General features: G+C 40.3%; 1 protein-coding gene across 1 annotated transcript in view; it reads right to left on the bottom strand.

Annotated features, from left to right (window-relative positions):
• Positions 1–299: 299 nt before the first annotated feature.
• Positions 300–14,406, bottom strand: part of LOC112399584 (lipase member M) — a 20,431-nt gene continuing 6,324 nt past the window's right edge. Inside the window, exons 3-9 of the mRNA XM_024744831.1 lie at positions 11,641–11,839; positions 10,153–10,262; positions 8,817–8,953; positions 8,536–8,682; positions 7,157–7,228; positions 5,777–5,848; positions 300–2,166 (exon numbers count right to left, since the gene is read on the bottom strand). Coding sequence (XP_024600599.1) covers positions 1,921–2,166; positions 5,777–5,848; positions 7,157–7,228; positions 8,536–8,682; positions 8,817–8,953; positions 10,153–10,262; positions 11,641–11,839 — 983 coding nt within the window. The 3' untranslated portion in view covers positions 300–1,920. The remainder of the gene's footprint in view (positions 2,167–5,776; positions 5,849–7,156; positions 7,229–8,535; positions 8,683–8,816; positions 8,954–10,152; positions 10,263–11,640; positions 11,840–14,406) is intronic.

The following is a 14,406-nucleotide window of genomic DNA, read 5'->3' on the forward strand; positions in this document are numbered from 1 at the left end:
AGTCCTCTGTCAGTGACACAGAGCAGAAATAAGCACATTTAAAAATGACTGAGGGGGCTTCCCTGGTGGCGCAGTGGTTGAGAGTCCGCCTGCCGATGCAGGGGACACGGGTTCGTGCCCCGGTCTGGGAAGATCCAACATGCCGCGGAGCAACTAAGTCCGTGCACCACAACTACTGAGCCTGCGCTCTAGAGCCCGCGAGCCACAACTACTGAAGCCCATACGCCTAGAGCCCGTGCTCCGCAACAAGAGAAGCCACCGCAGTGAGAAGTCTGCGCACTGCAAGGAAGAGTAGGCCCCGCTCGCTGCAGTTAGAGAAAGCCTGCGCACAGCAACAAAGACCCAACGCAGCCAAAAATAAATAAATAAATTTATTTTTTTTAAAAAAACAGACTGAATTTTGCAAAGCAAGACTGAATCATGAATATTTTTAGACATGGACTAAGCCACACCATGTGGTAACAAATATAGTCTAAGAATGAAAGATTTACCGTCCTTGAACAGAACAAAGGTCTAATAAAAATCAAATCCAGGAATATTTATTGAACTATACACAGTGTCTTAAGGCACATATTTTGTAGTTGTATGTAGATATAGATTCTGAAGCCCTTAAACATCTCTTTCTACATTATTTAAGATCCATTCACATTGAACTGAGTTATCAGGTGACGGAGGATTGAAAGAAAAAACAAGTGAAACGTCACACATCAGTATACTTTCAACACATTGCCAGTATACCTTCAATTTGGTGTCAGAGTTTTGCAAAATTACCATGCCATGTAATTTATAAGTGTTGTCTTTGAAGCTGTGTGAATATTGGACAATTTTCTAAAGAAATAAATCCAGATTTATAAATAAGTTGGGTGATTGTCTAATAGTACCTTTGTCAAGATCAAAGCATAATGTTTTATTATGCTCATGACATTTTAAAACTTTCTTCCCAGCATTTAATTTTTGAAGGCAGAAACCTGGGCCAGACATTTGAAACCAGAAGCTCTCCTAGCAGCAAGCTGTAAACTCTCAAACAAGCTTGGACTGGAACCTAGGTACTGAAATACACATGCATGCTTTACGCAATGCATATTGCATTAATTAGAAAACTCAAAATACCCTACAAAATTATCTTCTCTGACACTCAACTACAAAACTTGGCCTTTTCATCTCTATTTGTACATTGATTTTTCTTTTTTTTTTTTTTAAGATTTTTTTTTCATGTGGACCATTTTTAAAGTCTTTATTGAATTTGTTACAATACTGCTTCTGATTAATGCTTCAGTTTCTTGGCTGCGAGGCATGTGGGATCTTAGCTCCCCGGCCAGGGAATGAACCCGCACCCGCGGCATTGGAAGGCGAAATCTTAACCACTGCACTGCCAGGGAAGTCCCTTCTTTTTCTTTTTTGGTTAAAGCAGCTTGGCTTCCTGAGGTAGTGTTATGTATCTGTAGCAATAAGGTGAAAACATCTAGCTTATTTTGTCAAATTCAACAACAATCCAGAGATTTAAGATCTGTGACCCCAATTTGTCATTTTATTTTATTGTTCCAAAAATGTGGCTCGTAGACAAAAAAATAAATGTTTTAAGGAAATTTACCTGAATGACATAAAGAATGTCTAGACTAATTTCTAGCTGTCAGGTAAAACCTACCCTTCAAGATGGCAGAACACATAATAGCACATGAAAAGTATGTTCACCCAATGAGTAATTTAATTAATTGAAAAAATTAAATGCCAGTTTTAGTGCCAAATGTACAAAATCTAAAGGAATGCGTACTGTATTTCTGCCTTCCCTTCTACTAATATGGTAGGTTTCCAATGCTGGAAATCTTCAAAGTCCTCCATCTTTCATGGCCCCATCTTTCATGAGGTTTTTCCTAAGACTTGTCATTATCAGATGCTTCACAAGCTGACACTGACAGTTCCCTAGGAAATACTTGTCTCTTCCTGCTTCATCAGATGTATTATTTCATTGTACATACGGTGAGGAGCATCCAGACCCCAGATGAAATCCACGTGAGCCCATTCAGGAATGTTCTTATGGTAGATGATGTTGGTCGCCTCGGAGAGCAGTATTCTCACGTCTTCTGGATTTGAAAGCCAGTCCTGACCCCCAGTCCACATTGCTGTAGGGACCGTCATGTCTCTAACTTTGTACCTTGCAGGAGCTGTCTAGAATAAAGGAATAGTTTTTAACTGTAGGTAACATTTGGACTTCCAGACTCATAATTTACTTTTCTAATAAACACAGTAAATAAGCCTTGTGTTGTAATGAAAGGTGCGTGGGCACTAAAGCCATATAGAACTGCATTAAGAGTTTCTGCTCGAACCTCTACTTGAAGGAAAAAAATTGACTTAGCCTCACTGAACCTCAGTTTCTTCATCTGCGAAATGGGGATGATATGTGAAATAATTTACTATGTTAAATGAGAAAACATCTCAATTGCCTAGCACTTTAACATTACATGTTCAATTCTTTTCCTTCCTATTAATAAATATTTAACACACAAAGTGCCTTTTAAAAGTTAACGCTCCTATCTTTTTCAAAGATAATTTCACAAAGTTTCATGAGGCCAGATTTGGAGATACTCTACAGAGAAAGGCAAGAGGATGGAACCTACTGAAAAGGACTTGGGTGTTCACAGGGGTTTTCTGTCCTAACAGAAAGCCCTTGGGGCACACCCAGCTTGACTGTGTCTCCAGAAACATGGGGAAGTCAATGGCACTGGAACTCAGGGAGTTGGATCAAGAGGAGATAAAAATTAAATTCGGAGTCCAGTCCCACATCACCCAAAGAAGGTTATCTAGGATTCCTAAGTCTTGAGAACTTCACTTATTCAAACAGATCTGCTAGATCAAGCTGGCTGACTGAGAGCCCTTGAGGTTAACCAACACTCAGAACTTTCAACAGACATGTCAAGGTCCACTTCTCACTCAGAAAATCCACCTGGAAGCCGGGGTTCCAATCCCGGCAGTCCTCGTTTCTTTTTGTGGCTTTTAAGAATTTGAAGTTATAGCATCTGATACTGTGAGTTATAATAAGACATATGCATGTGGTCTTCATCCACATTTGTGGTACAGAGCTCCTAATAACCCTCGGAGTTTCCTACGTGACAGGAGCCATAAAGGCGTGTTTTGTGACGTTAATGAGGTGATTTTTTGAACAGGATGGGCGCTGAGCTCCAGAAGTGGAGCCAAGCAAGTGATTAGAGAGTTGGAAATTTCAGTCCCATTCATGACCTCTGGAGAGGGAAGATGGGCTGGAGATTGAGTTCAATCGCCAGTGGCCAATTATTTAACCAGTTGGACCTCTCTAAGGAAGCCTCCACAAAACCCCAGAAGGACAGGGTTCAGAGCCTCCAGGTTGGTGAACACGTGCAAATGTGGGGAGAGTGGCCCCATGGAGAAGACATGGAAGCTCTGCTCCCCTTCCCTTGCTCAGTGCATCTCTTTTATCTGGCTGATCCTGAGTTATATCCTTTTATAATAAGCCAATAATCTAGTAAGTAAAGTGTTTCCCTGAGCCAATCTAGCAAATTAATCAAACCTCAGCCTGAGAAGGGGGTCATGGGAACCTCTGAATTATAGCCAGTGGGTCAGACACACAGGTGACAGCCTGGGCTTGAGATTGGCATCCGCACTGGAGGATAGTCTTGTGGGCCCGAGCCCTCAACCTGTGGAATCTGATGTTATCTCTGGGTAGACAGTGTCAGAATTGAGTTAAACTCTAAGTCACCCACCTGGTGTTGGAGAATTGCTTGTTCATGTGGAGAAACTCCCCTCCACACACATATACTGGAATTTGGTGGTCAGAGTAGAGTAACTTAGATACGAAGTTTTTTATAGAGTAACTTAGATACGAAAAGTTGGAATATTCGATGGAGCCTGTAATATGTTTTTCTCATCTAACAGGTGAAAAGACTGAACTGAATGTCAGGTGTAGCTCTAAGGCTCTGTGAGTCTATGACACCTTTTTGCATGTGTGTTTTCTCTTTCTTTCCATGACCATTTTCTGGCACCTGCTCTGCACAAGTCACTTTCTCTCTAACTCATGACCTTAAATGTTAATAAATTAAATCTTATCTTGGAAGTAGGATGCTTTCTCTAAAGATATATTTTAGGAAACAATGAAGAAGGATCTTAAAAATGTAGCTGGTACCTGTGATTGAGGGTTTGCTATTCAGAGGCACGACAGTGGTCTGTCCAATTTCCGAGACTTTTATATCTAGATTTACAGAAGTACATCTACAGAAGTGGATGTTAAGTGTGATATGAGACTCTCAAAGATTAGCCTGTGTGTGTTTTCTGCTCCCTCCAGCTTTATGTGTGTAGTCAATATTTGCTTACATTCTCACACAAGCTAACCAATAATCTTCAGTGAAGCTTTTATGCTTAGAAAAGTTTAATACTCATTTCTAATTCTCCATAACTTTTGTTTTAAATTTTATTCCACAACATTGATTACACACATAGATTTTCTTGGGTAATATTGTTTTATATTTTTCACTTGCAAATTACAGATTCATCAAAAGTGTGACTAGGGAGAACTCTTACACGTAATCTAGTCCAGTAATTTTTATTTTAAAGAGAAAGAGATTGAGCCCTGAAGAATCAAAGCAGCCTAGCCACGATCATACAAATTTGTAGTGCAAAAGCAAAACTAATAGAATAATTCTCGCTTGTCATTAATACTCTTTTTACTGTACCATGAGCCAACCTCACCCCTGCCATCCGCATTTGTGGTTTTCTTCTGTTGTTTTTGTTGTTTTTAATCTTGAAAGATCCTCTAGCAGCCACCACAGACTACACCCTTCCCTTCACTAAGTCTACCCATCTTGCTCCTAAGAAGCCCCGTGCCTTGTTCATGGAGGCAGCCCCATCAAAAAAGTTCTCCTACTGTATTATAAAAGTGGTTCTCTTTAACCCTTAAAAGTGTCTTGGCTGGGCTTCCCTGGTAGCTCAGAGGTTGGGAATCTGCCTGCTAAGGCAGGGGACACAGGTTCAAGCCCTGGTCCGGGAAGATCCCACATGCCGTGGAGCAATTAAGCCCGTGCACCACAACGACTGAGCCTGCCCACCACAACTACTGAGCCTGTGCACCTAGAGCCCGTGATCTGCAACAAGAGAAGCCACCGCAGTGAGAAGCCCACGCACCGCAACAAAGAGTAGCCCCTGCTCGTCTCAACTAGAGAAAGCCCTCGAAGAGCAACAAAGACCCAACACAGCCAAAAAAAAAAAAGTCTCTTGGCTAAGCTTTGAACTTTTCCATTTTCAAATGAAGTCGAACCAGAACTAATTACTTTTTACTTGAATTCTTTCTTTTTCATATTCTTTTCCATTGTATTCCCTGTGCTGTATAGTAGGACACATTGTTGTTTATCCATGCTATATATAATAGTTTGCATCTGCTAATCCCAAACTCCCAATCTACCCCTCCCCCATCCCCTTCCCCCCTTGGCAACTACAAGTCTGTTCTCTATGTCTGTGAGTCTGTTTCATAGATAAGTTCATTTGTGTCATATTTTAGATTCCACATATAAGTGATATCATATGGTGTTTGTCTTTCTCTTTCTGATGTACTTCACTTAGTATGCTGATCTCTATTGTCCATCCATGTTGCTGCAAATGGCATTATTTCATTCTTTTTTATGCCTGAGTAGTATTCCATTCTACTTGAATTCTTGTACTTTACTCCTATTTCTAGAATAAACGGCCAGTATAACTTCCCTCTCACACATTTCAAAGGGATATATTTTCAGCAGATGGTATTTGCTTTTGTTACCTGATTTCCTTTTTCCAGATTCTTAGTCTCACTGCCCCAGTCAAATGCCTGAAGTTCCCCAGAATTCACTGCCTAAAAGGAAACAAAAATTTACATGACATTCAAATGTGTCACGGGATAACGGTGGGAGGAGGGGTGAAAATGTGCTACCAAGTCTGCAATTGTGAGGGAAGCAGAGAACAAAGGCTGAGGCTGCTCTATGGTTCAACTTTAGGATAATCTTCGGGAGAGTGTAAAGGCAAGAATAAGGTCCTTTCAGAGAGGAAAATGTGCTATAGAAATACTTGACCACCATATTATACAACTCCAAAAAGTGTATCCCCATTGTAGTCTATGTAGGGGGATATCCTGCACAACTCTGTAGGCTACAATGCGAGAGCAACCCCTAGAGTTGTGCAACATGGTGATTCTGGGAGAAGATGACCAACATTTAATCCAGTGTAGAATTCTTGTTTGGTTTTGATTATAAAATCTCTCTCTCTCTCTCTGTCTCTCTTTCTCTGTCTCTCTTTCTGTCTGTCTCTCTCTCTCTCTCTCACACACGTACTAAAACATAACAATGACATTTGAAGAAAAATTTGACTAGGTTCTAAGTTGTTAGAAAAACAGATAGGACCAATATTTATGACTCATAGGTGTCATCATCACTATGAAAACTTTTTGCTCGAGTTAAAAGTCTCCCACTTTTTTTTAAACAAAGTTGTAGTTTTAGTAGGTGAGAATCTAAGGTTAGTGATGCTTAGCTCTCTGTCCTATGTACATTCTTATTTCCACAGCCAATTGGGGTCACTCTATAGTATCATCTATAATGAGCAATATTAGGTTCAGTGCTTCATCACATGTGAAAGAATAATTAGCAGTCACATTGTCCTTGAACTAATTCTGAAGGAACCCATCACGCAGTGCCTAGAGACAGTTCCTGTGACTGGTAATCAGGACATTCCCTCCTGTGACCTAGGTGAAATCTGCGGCACAAAGGACTCCTGTGAAAATCTCCTTGGGTAATTAGGTCCACATTTGCATTTTTATGACTACTTGGCCACACTGTCTTGCTGGAAGAGCCGAAAGGAGAATGTGGAAACGTGATCTCCAGCCTCATCTTTGAGATGGCTAAAGACAGAGAAAGGTCTCACTTGAACCATCTGAATTCACACTTTTAAGGTCCACTAAAGATGTCCTAGGGCCAATCCTTTCCTCCCATATCCTGAAAAGTTTCAGTGTTCTAGATCAAGCTCACAGTTGAAAAAGCGTTGACAGAATCACAAGTCATCTTGGAATAAATGTGAAATAACCCGTGGGCTGTCCAAAGGGCCTCCTTTAACTATTCCAGACAAACTGCACAAAGACCCTTAACAAAGACTACAAATTCAGCATCCTTACCTGCCTCCAGTGCAGGATATTTTGCACAGATGTTCCAGCAAGTGTGTGAGCCACATATACATTTGCTCGGCTCTGTAATAAAGCATGAGTAGTTTGTGGGACGTGGAAAAACTCACAAGATGTGCACCTTGTCAAGACCAAATCTACAGGTTATCAGACTAAGAAATGGGAACATCATTAATCTATCAGCAGTTATCTATGAAACAGGAATATACACATGCACATAAGTAAAAAAATGCCACTAAACGTATCCTATATTCTTCATCAGAGAAAAGCTTCTCATTAGACATCATGACTTCATCTTTTAAAAAACTTCCTTAGAGTAATTAAAGATGAAGGCTCAGGAGCTGGGCCTGTATTCAAATCTCACCTCTGCTATATAACTTTTAGGTGAAATTGGGAACATTACTTAATCCACTACGTCTAATCTGTAAAGTGGGAATATTGATAACACCTGTGTCATAGGGTTGTTACGGGGACTAACAGCCTGGCATATAATAAAATGCTTATCAAAAGGTAGCTATTAATCGTATCATTAATTAAAAAGAAAAAAATCCTCAGGAATTAAAAACATGCTCCTCCAGCTGTTGGCAGATAGCTCCCCCGCTGTCTGTTGTCCTTGGGGATATTCCTCCCTCTGCAGAGAGCTGCTCTGCCCAATATCTCCCGATTACTGGTGTTGTCTGCATTAAATGACTAGTTGATATGGGGGTATAAAGACCCAGCCCTCTGATGCTAACTTGGGACAATTCTGAAAGGTCATCCCATTTTCACAGGTCCCTAGAGGATCAACTGAGATTCCCACTGGGACTGCATCACAGCTGGACTTTTTTTTAATCCACCAAATCCTGTTTCCTCCCTTTCTCTAGATGTTATCCCAAGGACCTAACCCCAAATCATTCTGCACATGAATCTCCATCTCACACTATGCTTCCTGGGGAACCCACTGTCACACTCACCAAGTCGTAGCTATGCTTTAGCCAAACCGAAACTCCCAGACAGCCTATCACAGGACTTAAGCTACAAACTGGAAGCACCCGAGTAGAAAGAAGAAGTAGGTGACGCATGGCAGTTTTCTCTTTTGACTTCTGGGTTCTAATCATATTTTTTTGCATCTGTTGACTCACTGTAGTAAAGCTGCTTTCAGACCTCTTCGATCTTTAATCTATGAAGTTAATGTGTAGTCATGCCCTTGTGTTAACCTTGACTCAGACCATGTTGAAGCATTTTCCACATATTATTACGGTTTGAAGAAAACGGAGCTTCTTGGAGTATCGTTTCTCTAAGTCTTCCCTGGCATTAGCTCACCCTCAAGGAGTGAGACTAATAACTCCTCACTTTGCTTTGGGACAGTGAGAATTCACTAGGCTCCCACTTACCATGTTCATGTTGTTCGTGTTAAATCCTCCCAGGAGTAACATTATGTTGCTACAGATCTGATCAATAATCACCTGGCCGCAAAGGTAAATAACAAACAGTCTGAGAAATCTGGTCTGGTAGAGAAATTCTTTTTTACCAAACAATCCCTGTAAAAATATGAAATGGAATAGTCATTACATTACAGTCAAAAGAAGTGTCTCTAACGTAAAAGTGTATGTCTTAGCAAATGGGTTGGAAAACTCTTGTGCATAGACAAGGAATTTTCTGAGGAGTCACACACCTTGATCATCACATCTGGCAGCAACAAAAATTTGGCCCCAGGGCTTTTTGCATGTTTAACAGTAGCTATGGGTGCTAAAGCAAAATGCATTCTTATTTTCTGAGCCAGCTCTGGCATGGTGGAAAATGCAATAAAGCCTGCAAAAGAGAAATATGTCAGCATGGATATTGAATATCCTAGAACTAATAAAGTGCTTATTTTACTTTTATCAAGATATTTCAGCAATTACATGTGACTGTGTTTTAACTCTCCTGTGAAATTATAAGTTCCTTGACAGGGAAAAGCAACAGCAGCAACAAATGCTCTGTGTTCCCTCTGACATTTAGATACTTGTTGCCCAGTACTAGGTTCTCAGTGAATTATTAAATTAAATTAGTGAGTCCAATAACATGGACTTTGAGAGGTAACTATATGTTAGACACTTTGCAGGAGACTTTCATGGTTCTTGTTTAATTCTCAGATTCTTGGGGGTATTTTTTTTTTTTTTTTTTTTTTTTTGGTGGAAAACAGAGATAATGAGAAACAGCCCAGATCTTCCTTACTGATCAATTTTCCATTTCTCTCCTCATTCCCAGAAGGCTACCAGTTCTCTCACTTATGTAACCAAACTCCGGACGCGCAGGCTCAGTGGCCATGGCTCACGGGCCCAGCCGCTCCGCGGCATGTGGGATCTTCCCGGACCGGGGCACGAACCCGTGTCCCCTGCATCGGCAGGCGGACTCTCAACCACTGCGCCACCAGGGAAGCCCCTTGGGGGTATTTTTAATAAATCTTTACAGTGAGAGAAATCGAGAGTTAAAGAAATAGTCTTGTTTATTGATAAGAAGCACGTTCTGTAACGTAATGGGTGTTGAGATAGCAGAGTTTTGCTTGTTTTCCTGGATCTCCCAGAACCCAAATTGGAACATAATCTAGTGGACAAGTTGTCTAATGAACTGGATTCCAACTCTTATTTCTGCCGTAGACTAGGTATGGGACACTGGTTAAGTCTAGGTATAGGTTTCTATACCTGTAAAATAGAGACTAATTCTCCCAATTACAAAGGGACAATCTCTTTGGAGCCTTTGGGAGGAAAAGGCTATCATATACAGCCAGGACATGCCCACTATATTTGAAATACTATGTGTCTATTTCAAAAGAGCCTGTATACTCTCTGTTTAAGCTGATATTTGCAGGTTGTGGAGAAGGGTGGGCAGAAAGAAACTAGAATCCCGTGACCCTGAAGCGGATAAGGCCAGATCAGAGAGAAGTGTGCGATGCCTGATCCCAGGCTTGGCTGTGCGCCATTTGCTCACATTTCTTCTGAGTATACAAACCTGATTTTTTTGGAACCTACCCATGGTGGTACCCTGTGAATAGCCGACATAATAGATATTTTCCTGGCCCGTTTTCTGCAAAATAAAGTCTATGACTGCAGGAAGGTCAAACCTAGCCATCTCATCATAACTACAAGGGGAAAAGACAAAGTTATATGAAAAATTATAATCAGAACAAACAAAAGCAGCCCCCATGGTTTACAAACAATGCCTTGAATTGTTGACCCCATCAGCTTGTTACTGTGCCCCTTACAAGACTCAGAATGGACTTGTTTCAAACCTGTGATGCATGGGTGCCTCTGGGGTCACAGGCTGTTAGACTGTTGTTTTCTCTAGATACTATCATAGAGAAATAACCATCTTAATGAACATTTAGTGAGCATAAGCTCCACCTGCTGGTGGAGGTGTCCTCTTATTCTATTAGCAGAACAGCACAGGGCCATTCAGATTCTTTATATGAAAAGTATTAAAGATGCTGCAGGGGCCTTTCTCTGGTGAAATGGATAAAGAGAAAGTTGAATATCAATAGTTAATTTAAATAAAAACACTAAAAAACTTTTGTAAGAGTGTGAGAGATGTGTTAATCAAATTGATGGTCCCTAAGGCTTATTAGTTCCTCGTATATTTTTAATACTGCCTGGCCTCGTCTCCTTCTGGGGTACTAGTTCTTTCCTTGTCATCACTCAGGGAAGAGTTAGTCCCAGGATATTCATCTGAAAGGAAAGGAACCTACACTTCTCCCATTCCAGTCTCAATCACCTAACACCAACCACTATTCTCATCCCATTCACCAGACTAGCCTTCTACTTGGGGAACCAAATTTACATAATCCAAAGAATCACTAGTCAGTTAAGCCAATTGGGAGATATTATGTTGGGATACTGATGAGCCAACCAAAGTAAATTACCTACATACCAGAAGCCATAATTCTTTTTTTTTAACATGTTTATTGGAGTATAATTGCTTTACAATGGTGTGTTAGTTTCTGCTTTATAACAAAGTGAATCAGTTATACATATACATATGTTCCCATATCTCTTCCCTCTTGCGTCTCCCTCCCTCCCCCCACTCCCTATCCCACCCCTCTAGGTGGTCACAAAGCATCGAGCTGATCTCCCTGTGCTATGCGGCTGCTTCCCACTAGCTATCTATTTTACGTTTGGTAGTGTATATATGTCCGTGCCACTCTCTCACTTCGTCCCAGCTTACACTTCCCCCTCCCCATATCCTCAAGTCCATGCTCTAGTAGGTCTGTGTCTTTATTCCCGTCTTACCCCTAGGTTCTTCACGACATTCTTTTTTTTTTTCTTACATTCCATATATATGTGTTAGCATACGGTATTTGTCTTTCTCCTTCTGACTTACTTCACTCTGTATGACAGACTCTAGGTCTATCCACCTCACTACGAATAGCTCAATTTCATTTCTTTTTATCAGAAGCCATAATTCTTTACCCAGTTCTCCCAAAGCCATCCATGTCCACCTCCACTCTCAAGATTTTCATATACCTGAAAGCCCAGAACTCATCTTGGTCTACGGAGAGGGTCTTGTGTTTCCGAGACCAGGTGTTTCCCCTGCTGTTCCCTAGCCACACATCAAAACCCGCATCTGCCAGAATGAAGCCCAGGCTGTTGTTGGGCAGGTTGGAAATCCAGCTGCTAGCATCTCCAAGCAGGCCATGTTGCAGTAAAACCACAGGCCTGGGACCTACAAAGAAGTGAATTTCAACAGCGTGAAATATTCTACGCCTTTCTCGTTATCCCTTAAGGTGAGAAAGATTTCAAGTTAGACAAACCTGTGTTCGAATCTTGATTCATCTGCTTGCTAGCTTGATTATCTTGGCCAGTTACTTAACCTTTCTGTGCCTTGATTGCCTCGTGAAAAAAATAGTATTTTTGTTATGATTAAATAAAATAATACACAAGAAGCAGATGGCACAACGTATGGACACAAAGGGGGGAAGCGGGGGTGAGAGTGGTGGTGGTGGTGGGATGAATTGTGATATTGGGATTGATGTATATACACTAACATGTATAAGATAGATAAGTAATAAGAACCTGCTGTATAAAAACTAATAAAATTCCAAAAAAAAAGAAGCAGATGGCACAATGCCTGGCACAGAGAAAGAATCAATAAAGTTTGGTTTCTATTGTTGCTTTTGTGTAGTTATTATTATTACTGGACATGTCTGGGATCAGAGAAAATTGGAAGTTCCCCAGGAGGTAGTATAATATAATGATTACGATAATTATATATAATAATCATAGCTACTATACATTAATAAAAAGAAATTATGTTATTATATATTAATATATTATTTATATATTATAGAATTATACATGAATATATGTGTATATATTAATGTTACAATATAAATAATATATACTATATAACATTTCTATTAACATAAAATTAATATATAAAATTAATATATATTATATAGTATTATAGAATATATATACTTATTGACATACTGTTAAAATACACACATATATACACACTTATAAAAATACATATATACACAAATATATTTAATATATTATATATTTGCTATATTAATAATAAATAAACATATGTTATATATAATTATTAATATTGCCATATATACACGGATATGTATATATATGTGTGTATATATACTACCACATATATACATATATATGTGTATATATGTTAATATTACCATATATATACATATGTATGTGTTTGAGTGTATACATATATATGTGTGTGTGTATATATATATATGTATATATATGTATATATATGTAATGGTTTGATGATTACGGGCCCTCATGTGAAAAGGACCCACAAGCCAACCTGATAAAATAAAAGTTTAAAAAGTATTATTTTTTAAAAAAATTATTTATTTTGTTTTTGGCTGTGTTGAGTCTTCATTGCCGCATGTGGGCTTTCTCTAGTTGCGGCGAGTTGGGGCTACTCTTTGTTGTGACGTGCAGGCTTCAAACTGCGGTGGCTTCTCTTGTTGCAGAGCACGGGCTCTAGGTGCAAGGGCTTCAGTAGTTGTGGCTCGCAGGCTCAGTAGCTGTGGCTCACAGGCTCTAGAGCACAGGCTCAGTAGTTGTGGCGCATGGATTTAGTTGCTCCGCGGCATGTGGGATCTTCCAGGACCAGAGCTCAAACCCATGTCCCCTGCATTGGCAGGAGGATTCTTAACCACTGCGACACCAGGCAAGTACCTAAAAAGTCTTTTGTCACAAGCTTATAGACATCTTTCAGTTGTTTTCAGGATGAATTTCACTGGCCCTCTTCTTTTTTTAACATCTTTATTGGAGTATAATTGCTTTACAATGTTGTGTTAGTTCCTGCTATATAACAGAGTGAATCAGCTATACATATACATATATCCCCTTATCCCCTCCCTCTTGCGTCTTCCTCCAACCCTTCCTATCCCACCCCTCTAGGTGGTCACAAAGCACCGAGCTGATCTCCCTGTGCTATGTGGCTGCTTCCCACTAGCTATCTATTTTACATTTGGTAGTGTATATATGTCCATGCCACTCTCTCACTTGCCCCTTCCCGTGTCCTCAAGTCCATTCTGTACATCTGTGTCTTTATTCCTGTCCCGCCCCTAGGTTCTTTAGAACCCTTTTTTTTTTTTTTAGATTCCATATATATGTGTTAGCATATGGTATTTGTTTTTCTCTTTCTGACTTACTTCACTCTGTATGACAGTCTCTAGGTCCATCCACCTCACTACATATAACTCAAGTTCGTTTCTTTTTATGGCTGAGTAATATTCCATTGTATGTATGTGAGCATCTTCTTTATCCATTCATCTGTTGATGGACACTTAGGTTATTTCCATGTCCTGCCTATTGTAAATAGTGCTGCAATGAACACTGTGGTACATGACTCTTTTTTTATTTCTTCATGGTATGCGGGCCTCTCACTGTTGTTGCCTCTCCTGTTGCACAGCACAGGCTCCAGACGCACAGGCTCAGCAGCCATGGCTCACGGGCCTAGCTGCTCCGCGGCTTGTGGGATCTTCCCAGACCGGGGCACGAACCTGTGTCCCCTGTGTCGGCAGGCGGACTTTCAACCACTGCACCACCAGGGAAGCCCCATGACTCTTTTTGAATTATGGCTTTCTCAGGGTATATGCCCAGTAGTGGGATTGCTGGGTCATATGGTAGTTCTATTTTTAGTTTTTTAAGGAACCTCCGTACTGTTCTCCATAGTGGTTGTATCAATTTAGATTCCCACCAACAGTGTAAGAGGGTTCCCTTTTCTCCACGCCCTCTCCAGCATTT

This window comes from Neophocaena asiaeorientalis, unplaced genomic scaffold (genome assembly GCF_003031525.2).
Source record: "Neophocaena asiaeorientalis asiaeorientalis breed wild unplaced genomic scaffold, Neophocaena_asiaeorientalis_V1.1 scaffold131, whole genome shotgun sequence".
Lineage (NCBI taxonomy): Eukaryota > Metazoa > Chordata > Mammalia > Artiodactyla > Phocoenidae > Neophocaena > Neophocaena asiaeorientalis.